Genomic DNA, 17,509 nt, shown 5'->3' with positions numbered 1-17,509 from the left:
AAGAACCCTCTCATGTTTTCCTTTTCTTGTGCACTTAGATCTCATTTTTCTTAATTTAAGCATTTGAAGTAAAAACATGGAAGAAGCATAAAAGCAAACCCAACAGTAAATGATTCTGAGTGTGAAGTGTGCTGACCTATTAAATAACATTTTTTTTCCATTATACTGATAACTAATATCATGTTTGTGAAGTGTCATGTTTCAAGTTACACATTGTCTGAAAGAGCTTTAGCTTGATACTTTCTGTGTGTTGGCCAAGCACTTAAAAATCTCAACTTTTCAGGTGGATAAGCTTGAAGTGTCTGAAAGTCTGAGGAAAACAGAGCAGGAAGTTGCAGAGCCAACCCCAATAGTATTTGGTATGTCTTTGTAAATTTCACTCACTGCTGTATGTACAACTTGGAACTACAGTGGCACTCTGTGGAACCTGGTAGAGATAACGGAAGGTTCTCAGGTGCAGTATATGGTTTGTGCAATTCCAAATGCAGTAAATGATCTACAGCTTAATGTTATTGTAGCATCAGATTTTACATAAAAATATTATCTTCATGCATAAAACCAAAACCCTAAACTTTTTTTTTTCTTCTATACACCATTTAGGTCAGCAGTTGATGTTGACAGCTGGTCCAAATGCAGTCCCTCCTCAATCGGGATACCCTTCATATGGATATGCTCCTGCAGGCTTCACTCAGCCCACCTATGGTTACAATATGTAAATAAATCTACCGTTAATGATGTATATCATTTTTGCTAGGCCTTCTTGGCACAACCACTTGGGTTTTTAAAGAAATGACTGCAGAGCAACCAGTTCTTTAGTTTGGCTGCGCACAACACTTTTACACAGCATGAAAACGACTTCTAAAAAGTTAGTTGCTGGCAGTATTTATTATCATGAATATATTAACTGTTACGTTCCAACTTCTGAAAATGCAGCTTTTTCTATCAATTGATTTCAAATTTGAACTTGACCGCACTGAATTAGAAATGTTTCTGAAAGGATTGTTAAATTAAGCAGGGACTGCTTGTGTTGATAAAGTACTGTATCATCCTGATAGGGAGGAGATAAGGTCATATTTGAATTTTATGTGAGGGAAAGACAACCCTTGGGATGTCAGTGTTGTATGTTTTCAAAGCTGAGACTAAGCGTCTTGTTGAAGCTAACATGTTCATTGTTGTCAATACCAAAAGATGCTTTCTTTTCATTTTGCATTTTTTCTGCTTGATTCTCCCTCAGATAAAGGCTAACTTGCCCACAAAGTTATCCCTCAGAAAACAGAGCTTCTCCTCCTCCCTATTTGGTTTTTATTATAAAATGAATTTGTGACAGCTTTAATACATTATTTAATAATAATTAAAGGTACATAATGTAGTTAAAAGGATAAAAGTATTTATTTATATATATATATATATATATATATATATATATATATATATATATATATATATATATATATATAAAAATATATAAATCTAGGTTAATGGAAGTGTTCACGTTTATGTGCATGTCCTGCCAAATGGTGCGTGTTGACTAAGGAGAAGAAAAAAATATATCGGGAGCACAACTTTATGATATATGAAGCATCCAATCACAGATGTATTAGCTTAGATTAAATGACTTAAAAATGTTACTGACTGAAGGGAGGAATTTTTATGGATGCTATAGATTTTCCAGGGATTAGAAAAAAACGTGGCACTTTTTAATATAACCATTTTAATGTACTCAAATCATAATATGTATAATTTATTAACCTTGTGAGCCTCCTGATTAATCCCAAATCCTTTATAATGTAAACCCATATGTATTGTCTGCAGTTTAAGATTCTAGTCCAAAGTGAACGGATTTAGGATTTAAAAGAAAGCCATTTATTCTGTAGCACGTCTGCTTGCTGAAAGACATAAATTAAAATCTTCATAGAGTTTTTCATATTTATGCAAGAAATTAGTGTTCTGGGACCACCTTGGTATTGTGGGAGACTTTTTACACAGCTCTGTTGTCCCCTGGAGCAATAGGCGGCTGTTTCAGTAGCACCAATACAGAACTTCAGTAGTGTGGGTGGCTGCATCTTCAGTGTTACATGTTCCACTTTGCACAAAATATGGAGATTTATTGAAAGAGAGAGGTAAACAGAAGTTATGTGCGCTGTAAACATTCTGTTCCAAAATGTCTTCAGCTGAATAAATAAAAGTTTACACACCTCAAGTAGTTTTTATTTTTGTGTGGCTTTCCACCTACTGTACAAAGATTCTGCTTCCTGTCTGTGTGAAATTAACATGGAAGGATGGTTTAAGCCAGGCGTCCATTTAGGGAGTTGAACTGACTATGGCAATGCAGGCCTTTGGCAAAATAAAAATATAAAAAGGAGGAGTTAACTCAGCTTTTTAAAGAAGAGCTGCAGGGTTTTGCTGTTATCAATGTATTAAACAGAACTTCATTTTAAAAAGGGTCTGTTTTAAAAAAAAAAAAAAAAAAATCTGAACACATGTATTGTGATTGAAAAATGTATCAGTGGCACAAACGTCTACAAAAATTTACAATAATGTGTGAACAAGCTGGTCTACAAAGGTGCCTCTGCTCTCTAGTCAGTTCATTAGTGTTTTGCTGCTATTTTTCTCTACTCCAGGCTCAGGTGTGAGTGACTGTGAATGTGCAGCTCAGCTGCAGGGTCAGTTACATGCCTCTGTGTTGGTTCATTGAAGTTTAACTCCCTTATTTTAAAATGCAGAGCAAAACAGACTCAAAAAAGTGACCCACTGTTCTGACCAACTAAAATTCTCAAAACTGGTTTTCTGTTATTACATTATGTAAGCCAAACCTCAAATGGTGAATTTATGACTTAAATTGGCCTCTACTGAAGAGACTGTTTATAGTGAAAGCTTGTATTCACTGCAGCCACCACATATTGAGCTTAGCAGACAGGCCAAGGGAATTCAGTATTTTTCTCTGATTAAACATTTTTGATTTGTTGTAATTTTTCTTGGAAAAAATACCCTAAGTAAATGTCTAGTGGTTTTAGGTCTCCACTACAGAAAGAGACATCTGCTGATCCATGTAGGATTTTGTTTACCTTTCATGTATATTATTCACCCCCAACTAATATTCTGATGAATTGCACTCTGCAGTTGTACATCGATCCTGGTCTTGCTGAAGAGAACTAGAGGCTGCAGTTCCTATATTTGTCTAATTTTTCTTAATAAAATCTCTGAACAAAAAACATTGATTGAACATCAGATTGGATGTTTCTCCATTACTGCATCTTATAAACTAGCTAAGACTGTTTGAAGGACACAGCACAATCAGATAGGTTGCTTTTGGAAAGACCTACAGTAAAGCAATGGCTGCTGTGAAGTTTAAAAATACTTGCTCAATATTTCTCACGACTTCCTCTGCTGGATACATTATGCTGAGATGACTTGCCTCAAGATTCACAAAGGAGGTCAGTAGTTGCATTAAAAGTCAAAATTTTTGTTTTAATATCTAATTGATGAACAATAGCTTCTCTACCATGGTCATTCCTTTCATTCAGTGATAATTACAAAGTGTGTAATAGTCTGATGTAACATACAATAAAAGGGGTATTATACAGAAAAATTAAATGATTTAAGTTGACTTCACTTGAATGTCCAGGGTTTCTTCCGGCCTTGTGTCAAATGCTAATTGAGTAGGTTTCATCCTCTGAACAAACCTCATCTGGCAGGAAAACAACAGTAGACAATTGTTCAATCAGGAAAGTGACAAGGAAGGGTATGTATTGTGATCTCTAAGTATCTTGAGTATTAACTTAAACATCCATCTATCCTTTCATTATTTTCACTCTCTGGTATAAGGAAGGAACCATCCCTGGAGAAGTGTGCGAGTTAAAATAAAATTTTAATATAGGAAAAATTGAATTGCTGTTTTAGAATGTTTACAGTGGCATAGTGTAGTAACAATATGTTTTAAAGAATTCTTGCATTAATTATAGATGTAACACTAAGCAAAGATGTGTAATTTATGAGAATATCTGTAACAATCCCTGTGTTCTTGCTTGTTTTTTTTTATGCACGACTGTGTTTTCCTAAACCCAAATTTAAAATTTGGTGTACGAGTACTTCTCACCACAAGTAAGGCTGTTGATGTGCATTGGGGTTTTGGGCAAAGCTTCTTGGGATGGAGCAAATGGCAAGAAATACTACAGGGTGATCAAATGTAGTCATGACGTGGGGGGATTTTGCCAATAAAAACTTGATTTTTGCTGCCACATTACACAGTGTTGTACATTGATTCATCGAAAGCAAGTCGGTGAGTACATATAGATTTTAAAAATAGTACAAAGTTGATTGATCCATTTATTCACTCACTCGTCAGCAAAAAGAGTTTCCTGTACATCTAGGCCAGGCCACTAAGAAATGATATTTCATTATACTAAGTGGTAACCATGACCTCCTCCCCCCCAACAGAAAAACTACCCCAAAATCTCAAAACTATTTTGACAGATTTGATTAAAAGTTGGTGGTGTTACAGAAACAGAAAATTAGCTGGCATGTTTTTTTTTTTGGTCATTAAATGTATTTCATATTTGTTAATATTATGCTAACCTACCTGCTCTGTGTTGCACTGAGACCATGCTTTACGCAAATGAAGGGTGTGGCACAAGTGACCGATGGGCCATGCAAATAGCATCACCAACCAATAGGGTGGACAGACAGCTGAAGATGGGGTGGTGTCCTGGGCAGGATAAAAAAAAAAAAAGATGTGATCATGCTTTGAAATGGAAAGAGACAGTTTGGTGAAACTCAGAGAAGACGCAAGGGTCAGTGGTTAGCAAATATTGTTTTATACTACTGACTACCATTACTCTTATGTGTGTCCCAGCACTCATCTTGGTTATATTTAATACACAGAAAGGAGTGTAACATGTTTGTCCCATTTAGAAGCACAACAACACTAACAGCTGTACATACACCATATATATTTAGAAGTAAATGTTTTAAAGATCTAAACCGATATTTAACACAAATCATGATTATCATACAATATTAATAAATACGCATATATATATATATATATATATATATATATATAAAATCTCTCACACACATGCATAATTTTCCATCTTTGATGGGTTGAGGTAAAAAAAAAAAAAAAAAAATGCAAGAAGATACCGGTCTACAGCCTTTTCCTACCTTCCTTCATTTCTCCATAAACACATGATGGACTGGGCAGTCATCACAGAAGACCTGCAGGTTTGGGGTCCTGGCCCTGCTATTTGCCTGTCTGGAGTCTGCATATTCCACCACATGGATGTGTGTGTTGAGCCAGATACAGTCGTGAAAAGAACTGCTGTCTTGTCTGCCATTTGTTTCTGCCTTGGGCCTGACACTACAGCATATCTTCCCCCCCGCCCTCAGTTGGAGTAAGCGAGGTTGAAAATTAATGGTCAAAATGGAATGACATTAACTGACTACAAGAATGCAAGCTAACAAACTGTCGCTCTCACTTATTTACCAATCACATAATTTTGAAATTTCTGACAAGTGTGAGATATGCAAAACGCCCATCACATGCTACATACTGTATAATACTGTCCTTTTTTATGGCTTCATTTTATGTATGAATGTGTTCTGAGACATAATGGCATCCTGGCCAGGGGCTGGTTCCTCCAGGGATAGAGCCTTCCCCACTGAATGGCATTAAACCGTACACAAAGTGGACATTAATGAGACCCTCCGCCATAATCGTCTGTTGTAACTGTGAAGTGTTATAAAACAGATATGCACGAATTAGACAGGGATAGTTTTCCTCCGTATTAGTGTGACATTTATAAGAAACTTGCAAATTCCAACGTTAAATGAGGCGCGTTCCCGGCAGGACTCCAACAGTAACCATGTGGCTCAGAGTGATTCTTCTCATCGCAGCATCTTCAGTACATAGCTACCATTTGCATGGCATTCTCTTTTGGGTTTGCATTTTTTCCCTTTTCTCCATTTACTTATTTTCAATTTACTTACTGTAGCAGAGCTCGTTTTAATATCACAAAACTGTAAACACTCAGCGCTCACAAGGACCCTTCCAGAGAGAGGGGCGTGCCGTGACGACTCATAGTAAGCCTCGCGGCGGCTGCGCGAAGGGGGCGGTGCCGCTCCTTTTTTTCCCGTTCCGCCTTAAATCGCAGCGGTGGTGTGTGTTTGTTAAGGATGTGACGCCACGTGTAGAGAAATGAAAGAGCCCCGCCTCAAAGTGCAGACTCGCTAGGAGAGAAGAGGGCAAGGGTGTAGAGAAGTCAGCTGGCAGAAGGGCATAGTACTACCGGCATAAAGCGCCTCGTTCGTTCATCCGCCTGCCTACCAACCAACCAGTGCCAGGCCTCTTCACGGCTCCGTTTACAGACAGAGCTTTCTTCTCGTCCTCCTCTTCAGACTTGCTATTTCGGGCATGGCTTCGAACCGCACCTTTAGAAGCCCCTTCTACAGACCCCAGTGTTTGGCTGCGGCGGCTCCAGCGGGCAAAGCCAAACTAACTCACCCCGGTAAAGCAATTCTGGCAGGTAAGTTTTGCGGATCGGGGGACGTGCACCACGTGTTCAGTTTTTATGCATTCGTAAGGCGAACAAAACACAGAAAGCAACATGTTAGAAGTGTGAGCTTCGAGTATGCGCACACGGGCATAAACACGAAGGGTCGCTGAAGGGGGCTCCTTAGTTTCTGTGATGACTAGGTGTCTCCCTGCGACTGCGCGCTGGAGTGTTGCGCTTTTCTTGGGACTGTCACATTGAGGTACTCCACCCGATGGGAGGTGGGCTTTCAATCTCATGAGATGCTCCAAAAACAAGACGGGTGACTAATGTCAAAAAATAAAGCAAATAGCTTGCGGGCTGATTACGATTCCATCTGAAAAAGTCTCTTCACCTATTTCAGTTCTGTCAGGCTTCGTATCTTCTGTAGCTTTCGATCTCTTGTGTCCTTGCCAGAGAGAAACCCAAACGAAAACGGACGCCTCGTGACGTGGACATTGATTTTGCTTGGTGGAAGTGCATGACAATTTAAATGGAGCGATTCAGGGCCCTCTGAAGTTAATCTCCACACGAGGTTATGAGGGAAGTTATATGGTAATCTTGCCTGGCCTGTAGAGTGCTTTACAGAGTTGCATTTTGTTAATGGTTCGATATCAAATAAAAATTACTGACTGTAATGGTGGTGTAGTAGCATTGGGTACCACTCTTGCCTTTGGCTGTAAACTGTGGCCCTGCCACTATCAGTATGGCGCTTGAACGGGCCCCCCCTGCGTGTGTATGCGGTTTCTCCAGACCTTCTTCCCAATGATGTGTTCTAAGGTGACTTCAGTTTGCACCTATTTTAGGTGTGTGTGACCTGTGGTAGACTAGAATGCAAATGAACGTTTTACTCTGCTGTGTGATTTGACTGCGTGAAGAGCTTGTCTACTATAGTAAAATAGGTGTGTTCACAAAATGGATAATAGCCAAGGGGGAGGGGTCTCCAGGCTCCCTTTTCCCATCGAAACACACCTGAGTATTTTTTTTTCCTATTCTTAACTGCTTAAAAAAAAAAAAAAAAAAAAAAAACTCACAAGGGGAAATGATGTACTAGCTAGGATGATTTGCCACTGCATCATCATGGGTAATGCCTGTACTCCACTTGTGTGAATCAGCATTTCACCAAAACCTGTTCTGAACATTTCCTTGTGGGTTACAGTCCTGCTACTGACACTGTGTGACCACTAATGTAAATGATTGTATCTCATTTGTTGTAAGTAACTTACTTGGTTGACACTGGTTTCCAATGTAAAAGTAAATGTAAATGTTAAGAACCAGTTCAGAGTGAGTGCTGCTATACACAGAATATTTCCATTAAAATAATTTTTTGACTATTTGTGTTCTGGAAATTAACATTTGTAAAGGGGTTTCTGGCAGGGTAATCAGAATTCGGTATAGGGGGGAAATGTAAAGCTGAGTAAATCAAAATGAATTCCTTGCCAAATAAATGTGAAGGCTGTGAAAACAGTTCACTCTATTGGTGCTAATCTATGGTGCACCATACATCAGAGTCCAATATACACTAGAGCCTGCATAGCCAAGTCAGCCTGAAGCCACAGTTCTCTTTTCCTTCCTTTCGTACTTCTCCATAGTAGACCTCTTTCTCTGTTGTGTGGATCTAAGTGCCACAATGCCTGTCTCAGGAACCTGTTATCAGTTGTGATAATTATCTATAATGGATCATTATTTTAACTGCAGTGAGTGAGAAAGCTGGGTGTTTGTTGCACAAAGTGAACCCACACTATACCAGTATCTGCTTTGAAAATTCATGATTGAAGTTACTACGTTTCGTTGTGTTTGGGGAAATTGACAGAAATACAGAAAAATGGCATTTAAGGCTAATGAGTTGGAGAAACACCACTGTCTACTACTTTCAGCCTGTCCATTTTTCAGGAGGTAGGTTTTTAATAATAAAGAAAGGTGCATCATGTTACAATTGGTAATATAGATAGATAGATAGATAGTATACTGCTAATACTTATTAATAACACTCAATTTACTACTAGTATGTCATAATACCACTTATTAATTTTAAGATATTTATATAGTGATGTTTTGGGTAAATGCTTGTTTCATTGCAAATGCACTGAGAAAATGTATTTAGTATCTGTAACTGTTGCATGAACTCTATTCTACATGTAGTAATTACTTCATTTTCTCTGTAAGGAATTAAGGAGTACCAGTAGGAACGGGTTTTTTTTTTTTTTTTTTTTTGGTCTTTTAATATATCCATACTGGATCTCTGTAGCAATACGTATTAAGTTCAAATCCTTGATGCTTACCTACAGAGTAGTCAGTGGGTCAGCACCTGCATATATGAATACACTTGTGAGGACCTATGCTCCTTCTCACCCACTCATGTCTGTTAGTGAACAGTATCTGTTGATGCCATGTCTGCATGACATGAAATCTCAATCTGGATTATCTTCATGTGCAGCTCCAAGATGGTGGTACAAGCTACCCACCTCTGTCCAAACTCCTCCCCTCAGTGTATTTAAGAAGCATTTGAGGACTCTTGTTTTTTGAGTTTCTATATAATTGATAATGGCTCGTAACTAAGAAAGGATTACCTGGTTTTGCATTCTGATTGGTTTAGATCTCTTCACTTGTGATGATCAATTTTGTAGCCTGGTCCTGTAGCACTTGTTTCAAAACAGTCCCCCAGACAGATGTTGCTTGATCATGTTTTGACCTCTTTTGTTAGTAGCTCTGGATAAGTGTCTATTAAGCAAATAAATGTAGATGTAAATTAAACAGATTACCAAGTGGCCAAAATCTGTAGTGTCCATCAAAGGTCACCATTGTTGCTGTACCATCCATCTAAGGATGACTTTTACAGCATTGCTGTAATCCAGCATACACTCAAGATGTTACATATTAATTTAGTGACACACATGTATAACAAAAAGAACTGTCACTGAGATGAACATGGGATGTTTTATTTCTATGCATTTATATTTTTAAGTACGGAAAAAAAGAATAGACTAGTCCAAAGCATATACAGTTGTGACTGAATTCATCTTAAGCACTGTTAAGATGTAGTCTTATAAAAAATAACACTGCAATTATGCAACCAAATGATGATATATCTTTTAAAATATTTTCAGGTCACTGGTGTAGAATTATGTGTTACATGTTGTGCTGCTAATGTGGGGTTTCAGTCTATTAGCTTGTATTTGGCTAAGAGCCAGTCAGACTGGACTTGTGCAATACCCAGAAAACTCTGAACACGTTAGCATAGGAGTACTTTGTGTTGTGTAATTCGACAGGAATGGGCAGAAATGTTTTCAGGAGCAAGGTAACTGATTGACATGCCTTACAGGCAATGGCCACAGACATGCAGCCAGTGAAGTACAAGTAATGCAGGTTGCAAATTAAGCTTGGACACGAAACTGCATATTTGTATCATAAAATCCTAACAGCAGCATAGCTGACAGCAGCCTTTTACTCTCAGTAGCTACTTCATAGTACAGTAGTACTGCAGTGATTTTTGTTAGAAGCCGCCTATGAAGTTGCAGTCCTAACAGCATTTGTATATGCAGAAATAATGGTAGTTAACTGCTGATGGCATTGGTATCTTTAGAAATATGTTGCAAAGGCGCATTATGCAACTTTCCGCAAACAGTTATTTAGCTTCCAGGCTCCTGCTCTTTGGAACTCTTTCCTCATGTCTGGGTAGAGGACTTTTGTCAGTATTAAAGTTCAGTTTGCACCTGGAAGCCCAGTTTTCCTTGTTTGCACTCTAGTTTGGCTGTATGTATTTTATTTTCTTATGAAATCCTCTACTTACAGTCATGGCCGAAATTATCGGCACCCCTGGAATTTTCCTTGAAAATGCACCATTTCTCCCAGAAAATTGTTGCAATTACAAATGTTTTGGTATACACATGTTTATTTCCTTTATGTGCATTGGAACAACACAAAAAAAACAGAGAAAAAAAGCCAAATCTGACACAATTTCACACAAAACTCAAAAACCGCGCTGGACAAATTTATTGGCACCCTCTACTTAATATTTGGTTGCACGCCCTTTGGAAAAAATAACTGAAATCAAGCGCTTCCTATAATCATCAACAAGCTTGTTACGCCTCTCAACTGGAATTTTCGACCACTCTTCTTTTGCAAACTGCTCAAGGTTTCTCAGATTTGAAGGGTGCCTTCTCCCAACAGCAATTTTGAGATCTCTCCATAAGTGTTCAATTGAATTTAGATCCAGACTCATTGCTGGCCACTTCAGAACTCTCCAGCACTTTGTCTTCAACCATTTCTGAGTGCTTTTAGAAGTGTATTTGGGGTCATTGTCCTGTTGGAACACCCATGACCTCTGACGCAGACCCAGCTTTCTGACACTGGGCCCAACATTGCGCCCCAATATCTTTTGGTAGTCTTCAGATTTCATGATGCCTTGCACACAGTCAAGGCATCCAGTGCCAGAGGCAGCAAAACATCCCCAAAACATCTTAGAACCTCCACCATGTTTGACTGTAGGTACTGTGTTCTTTTCTTCGTAGGCCTCATTCCGTTTTCTGTAAATAGTAGAATGATGAGCTTTTCCAAAAAGCTCTACCTTGGTCTCATCCACAAGACGTTCGCACAGAAGGATTTTGGCTTCCTCAAGTACATTTTGGCAAACTCCAGTCTGGCTTTTTTTATGTTTCTGTGTCAGCAATGGGGTCCTCCTGGCTCTCCTGCCATAGTGTTTCATTTCTTTCAGATGTTGACGGATAGTTTGAGCTGACACAGTTGCACCCTGAGTCTGCAGAACAGTATGAATATGTTTTGAAGTTGATTGGGGCTGTTTATCCACCATTCGGACTATCCTTCGTTGCAGTCTTTTATCAATTTTTCTCTTCCGTCCACGTCCAGGGAGATTAGCTACAGTGCCATGTGTTGTGAACTTCTTGATTATGTTGCGCACAGTGGACAAAGGAACATGAAGATCTCTGGAGATTGTTGATATTTTTCCACAATTTTTGTTCTCAAGTCCTCAGACAATTCTCTGCTCTTCTTTCTGTTCTCCATGCTTAGTGTGGCACACTCAGACACACAACAGAAAGGCTGAGTCAACTTTTCTCCATTTTAACTGGTTTCAGGTGTGATTGCTGTATTGCCAGCACCTGTTTCTTGCCACAGGTGAGTTCAAACAAGCATCATATGCTTGAAATAAAACGATTTACCCAAAATTTTGAAAGGGTGCCAATAATTTTGCCCGGCCCATTTTTGGAGTTCTGTGTGACATGATGTCAGATTTGGCTTTTTTTTTGTTTTTTTGTGTTGTTCCAATGCACATAAAGGAAATAAACATGTATATACAAAAACATTTGTAATTGCAATAATTTTCTGGGAGAAATAGTGCATTTTCTGGGAAAATTCCAGGGGTGCCGATAATTTCGGCCATGACTTTAACAGATTAATTCCTACTCTGCAGTACACATACATTTATATATTAAAAAAAAAAAAAAAACTTTTGTAAGCCATTTGTTGTATTTAAATGTGTAATCGTATAACTTCATGTTGCACTTTGTGTATTCTTTCCGTCAACTTTGTTCTTGTATGCTTTGTATGGTGCATTATTAAAAATTTCCTGAAGGAGCTTATAGAATGTGGTTTAAGAGCAATGGACATGCACCTGCAGACATGAATGTGGTTCAGTGGCGGTGAAGAGATGCACTTTTGTGCTTGTGAAGCCATGAAGGTATTCTGCAGAGATGTTGCATATAGTTTTTGATGTGTTGCAGTGTGCTACATGAAGCCACTTCAGCTTTCATGTTCTCTCCGGTAGGTTGCCAGTGGATCCGTGGTGTTACAAACAAACTGGATATAATTTAGTCTAGACGTTTTTCTAGAAAAGAAGCCAGACTAACAGTTGTATATAACAGCATATAAATTGGCAAACACAGCACAACATAACATATAATAAAACTCTCAACAAAGCAAGCAGTTTAAAATTCATTTTTTTCTGCATTTTAGTTTCAGCATAGGGATATACTGACTAAAATTTACCTATCATCGGTGGTCTGTCTTCACTAAAACCACATTGTTTTCCATCTACAGAAAGGCTAAAATTAGCCACACTTCATTGTGGATGGAAGCAGAGTTTTGTGCCCACAGAGAAATTCATCTCGCAGTGGTAGATGTAGGTGGTATTTAGATGACATCTTGTTTCTTTTGGAGATGTTTGTGTCAACTAATTTCCTTCCAGACAGGATAATTGAAAAAGATTGTTATAAAGACTTTCCCTCTTGAAGTTGCCTTTCCCCTAGCATTGTCATATTTTGTGTTATGTACAGGGTTGGTTCCTCAATTTCACTTACTGCTGCCTGGACTGACTCCATTTCCCCCTGATATTGTAATATAAAAAGCTGGTTCAGAAAATCAAAATTTGAGGCTGTGTTTAAAATAGTGGTGGATTGGCACTAGCAATGAAATGACACTAACCCACCTTGTGGGTTTTAAATCTCCTGTGATGCCTCTGCCTAAAGAAAGTGACTAGCTATTTGTGTCCGAATGTACAGTCGTCTATATTTATGCAAGATGACAGATGCATCACCTGAAGGCAAGTTTGAAAGGCCTGCAAGATCACGCTTTACCAATTCAGTGGTGTAAAGTGGAGTGGAGTGGAGGTACAGTTGTAGAAAGGTAGTCTGCATTTTGTAAAAAGCATGCTTCCCTTATATCACAGGGTTTAGAAGAAGCCTGCTTTTGTGTATGTCAGGCATTACTGCCTTAAGAACTGCCAGGAAAATGAAAATCTAAATCTAGGTTTAATTAATTTTTATATGTCGTGAAAAAGACAATGTACAGCTATAAACAGTTTAGTAAATAACCACAGATGTCTTTTGCGGGTTTGAGTTAGGCTGTGCCTGTTTAGTGCATTTATTTTCACAGCCATCCTGTCTGGAGCCAAACAATTTTCAACTTTCTTTACTAAAAGCAGTAATGATAAAAGGACATTGTTTTAGTGAATATATAATATAAACCCACTCAAACAACCTCTTTGCTTCTTGTTGTATTTTTATTTCAGAATGATACCTTGGTAGTAGTGTGCTGTGATGGGGATGGCTCCATGTAGTAGTCTTTGTTAAGACTGAAGTGAGAAGTCAAGTAAAATGACACCTTTTATTGGTTAACTAAAAAAGATTGCAGAAATGTTTTTCTTGTTGTACACATGATTCAATTAGTGATTTTATTTTTAACAGAAGTAGGAGGCATTGCTGTCTGCAGTTTAAACACCTACTGTAAGTGGACAGAATGTGAACCAAGCCCTATGTCAGTATGGTCTGTGTGTAAAGGTCTTTGAAAGTAGCAGTTTTGTGCAGAAAGCCCAATGCTGGTGATGAGAGGTTAACTTTAAAGACAAGAGCTGTAGTGGAGCTTCTGAATTTAGTTTTTTTGCTTGTATTGTACCTGTCTTTTGTTTGTTTGATTGTTTCTCAATGTTTTATTAAAAATGCATGTTTTTAAGTATTTGATGACTTCAGTATGTTGCACACAGGCATGTGATGTGAAGTGTGAGCATGTAATTGAATACTTCATGCTCAATTAACATTTTTCTGTTGGGTCTGTCAGAACCATACTGCCAGTTCCAAATCCCCAAAAACTCCTGATGGTGTTTTTTTTTTTTTTTAAATAAGAGAGACCGATAAGGCAAGACTGAAAGCCCTCTTGTTTTGTTTAATAAGGCAGACTGCTAGCCTGAACCTTAGTAGTAGTTTTAGTATGGAATGTAACATTCTTTTTTTGTTCCTTCCTTCTTTAAGTTTTAGTCCAAGTGTAAAGTTCAAAGTGCGAAGAACTTGCCCACAGTGACCAACCCTCCCCTCCACCTTTTAACTGCAGTGACTCAGCAGTTGGTTAGAATCGTTCCAGGGGCGGCTCCAGCTTCTTGTATCTCTGCCAACGATAACTTTACAGTTGCATCAGATCCCTTGTCAAACAGCCTGTCAGTGTCACTCAACAGGCCTGCTTGGGCACTTTCCTTCATGGAAGAAGTAACAAATGCAGTAATTACTCAAACCTCTTGTGTTTTAGAAATCTATGTGGAAGGTGTTCGTGTGGGAGTGGTTTATAACAGCCATACATAGTTTTCTTTACCAGTGTATAGCCAATCATTGTTGCAATACTGCTGTGCAATAAATAAGCCACGTGGAATGTACCCAGCCCACACCTGGAAGTAAAAGCAGTTAAAGGACCAAACCTAAATAAGCTGACAGCAGCCCTTCTTCCAACTTTAACCACTAGAATACAAGAGACTGACATAGGTTAAATAGTCTTTTTTGCAAACTATCATTAAATCCACGTGAAAGTATTATTTAAAGTTTCTGGAGATCCAGATGTATAATCTCTGACTAAAAAGTCCTTCAGGGCAACCATCCTCTAGTGCTGTGTCACAATCAGGTTAGATTTGTGCCACTGCATGGGTGGCACTTGACTGCATCAGGAATATTTTGTATTGTGTCAAGGCAATGTTGACAAGTGGGACAAAATTACATAGTGCTGAAATTGTCTAATGAGTACCTGATAACAAAGTGTCCTTCATTTCTATGCATTCACTGAATTCACATCTTGTGTGTGCAGTCATAAACCTGACACACAAGGAACTGTAACTTTTGGGGGGGGGGGGGGGGGGGGGTGTTAACAAACCTGTTTTGTTTTTTTGTTTTTTTTCTTTTAATTTAGACAGAATGTAACTTCCCTAAAGCAACATTGTACATTCACATTCTGCATAGTAAGGCAGGTTAAAATCCTTAAGAGGATACACTGTGAAGCTGTATTGACCTTGTCTAAGGGAGTTTGGTTAATGGTAGCCCAAAGGAAATCATAAGCTACCTTGTAGTTAGCAGGATCCTTTCTGTCTAAAGTTGAAACCATTTTTGTAAAAAGAAAAGTACAATTTCAGCATTTTTCTAAGAGGTTCAGTTTATTTATTTTTAGGTTCGTTTGATACTTGTTATTATCTGTATTGCTGTTGTTGTTATACCCAAACTTGTATATACCTTTTTTTAATAATAATAAGTAGTACTAGGGTGTTGCACCGTGTTAGCCATTATGAATGTAGAGAAAAGCCAAGCAAAATGACACCTTTTATTGGCTAACTAGAAAGATTACAATATGCAAGCTTTCGAGGCAACTCAGGCCCCTTCTTCAGGCAAGATGTAATTATTATGATTACATCTTGCCTGAAGAAGGGGCCTGAGTTGCCTCGAAAGCTTGCATATTGTAATCTTTCTAGTTAGCCAATAAAAGGTGTCATTTTGCTTGGCTTTTCTCTACATTAATAATAATAAGAAAATATTAAGTCTTTAAGTTTTCTGAAGGCAGCATACAGTCAATTATTTTTGATATTTGTTTTTAATTTTTTTAAATTTCCAGGAAAATAACCTGAAGATTATTTTTTTTTTTTCTCTCTTGGTGTCCCATCTAATTTATTTGTTATCTTGGTTCTGTTTGTCAGGTGGTATTGCAGGGAGGAATTGAGATCTGCATTACTTTTCCAACAGAATATGTGAAGACTCAACTTCAACTGGATGAGAAGGCCAACCCTCCTCGATATAAAGGCATTGGTAGGTATCAGTGCAATGAACAACTGTAGTCTTCTGTATAATATGCCAGTTAAATTGAAACTCCTGGGTAATGCATTGGTTATTGTCACTTTTAAAATTTTGCAGTGCAAAAAGTAGGACAGGCAGTGCATGCAGTAGTCTATCAAGAAATATTGCCTTGTTCTGCAAGGCATCAATTTCTTATGGATGCTTTTTAAAATCCTGTGATTAATGATACAATCTGAGGCTTAGTCCACACTAATCTATTTTCATTTAAAATGCATACATTTGTCTACATTTTCACCTTTCGACCACATTACCAAATCATTGTCAACCCATGAAAACATTGACTTTTAAAAACCACTTTCCAGAATCATATTCTTCTAAAAAATATAGTGCGAGCATTTCAGATTTCATGGGTGTAAACCTGTTTTTTCCAAAGTGAAACTCTAATCACACTATGATTAGTTTTTTTTTTTTTTTTTTTTTTTTCCCTTCAATGGCCCTTCCCCAATTACATCCTGCTCTTTACAATCGATTATTCCCTGACTGATCACTCTTCACAGAAGAAAAACATTTTCCAACATAACTGGCATAAAAGAATTGCTTTCCATAGTGTGCGTTGTGCTGCTTACCTGTATGCATCTAAATTGTGTTTTGTGAAGTTTGAATACTGCATACATGTGTAAGAAGCAAATTACTCACCAGTTGCTACAGTTGCGCAATAAATCTTGTGGCCAGTGGTGTTATCGTTTATAGTGAAGAATGCAGAACCTGGTGAAAGTCAAATTGTAAATAACTTGGCTAACTGACTGTAATCAAAGTGTATTACTTGCACATTATCTGGTCAGTAAGGATGAGCGCATTCCTTAGCAAAATTAATAACCAGGCGCTTAACAAAGTGGCTGGGTGTAGAATGCAGATGAGCTCACAATAATACAGAACAGAGAGAGAGAGACAAAACACCATGCAATGAAGCAAAAACATGTATGCAAGGATGAACATGATTTATTGAGATAGTTTTAGAAATTTTCTTTGGTACAAGATGCACTCTGATATAAACTGCTTTTAATCAATCATCTTACAAATGAACATAGGCCTATGCTTTTTTTTTTTTTTTTCGCTTTAAACATTTGCTTTGTCTTTATTTAATGAGAAGACGATTGTCGCCAGTTTCTGAAAACTGTTACTTTCAACTGTAATCAGTGCATTACATGACAATTAGCTCTAGCTCTTTTAAGATTTTCTTTTTCTTTTCTATGAATGTGCTATCAGAGTCCTGCGTCTCCTGATAGTTTTAAAAGTGAATAAAGCTGACAGGTAACTGATTATCATGGGACTTGGAATTTTTTACTACATAGTCCATCAAGGAGTTTGCTGCTGATGCACGCATGCCCAATGTAGGCAGGCGTTGCCATCATTTGCATTTTCAGGCGT

At 38.0% G+C, this 17,509-nt stretch overlaps 2 protein-coding genes across 5 annotated transcripts in view; both read left to right on the top strand.

The window, feature by feature from the left end:
- cltcl1 (clathrin, heavy chain-like 1) overlaps positions 1-2,200 on the top strand; it is a 78,814-nt gene extending 76,614 nt beyond the window's left edge. For all 4 annotated transcript variants that reach the window (XM_051921115.1, XM_051921114.1, XM_051921117.1 and 1 more), the window contains 2 exons: positions 284-359; positions 601-2,200. In XM_051921115.1, the coding sequence (XP_051777075.1) occupies positions 284-359; positions 601-716 (192 nt within the window). In that variant the 3' untranslated portion in view covers positions 717-2,200. The remainder of the gene's footprint in view (positions 1-283; positions 360-600) is intronic.
- Positions 2,201-6,129: 3,929 nt separating this feature from the next.
- Positions 6,130-17,509, top strand: part of si:dkey-178e17.1 (tricarboxylate transport protein B, mitochondrial) — a 34,408-nt gene continuing 23,028 nt past the window's right edge. The window contains 2 exon segments of the mRNA XM_051921125.1: positions 6,130-6,547; positions 16,009-16,093. Of these exon segments, the coding sequence (XP_051777085.1) occupies positions 6,413-6,547; positions 16,009-16,093 (220 nt within the window). The 5' untranslated portion in view covers positions 6,130-6,412.

Source organism: Erpetoichthys calabaricus, chromosome 18 (genome assembly GCF_900747795.2).
Source record: "Erpetoichthys calabaricus chromosome 18, fErpCal1.3, whole genome shotgun sequence".
NCBI lineage: Eukaryota > Metazoa > Chordata > Cladistia > Polypteriformes > Polypteridae > Erpetoichthys > Erpetoichthys calabaricus.
The sequence above is the reverse complement of the archived record's forward strand: the minus strand, read 5'-3'. Positions and strand labels throughout refer to the sequence as shown.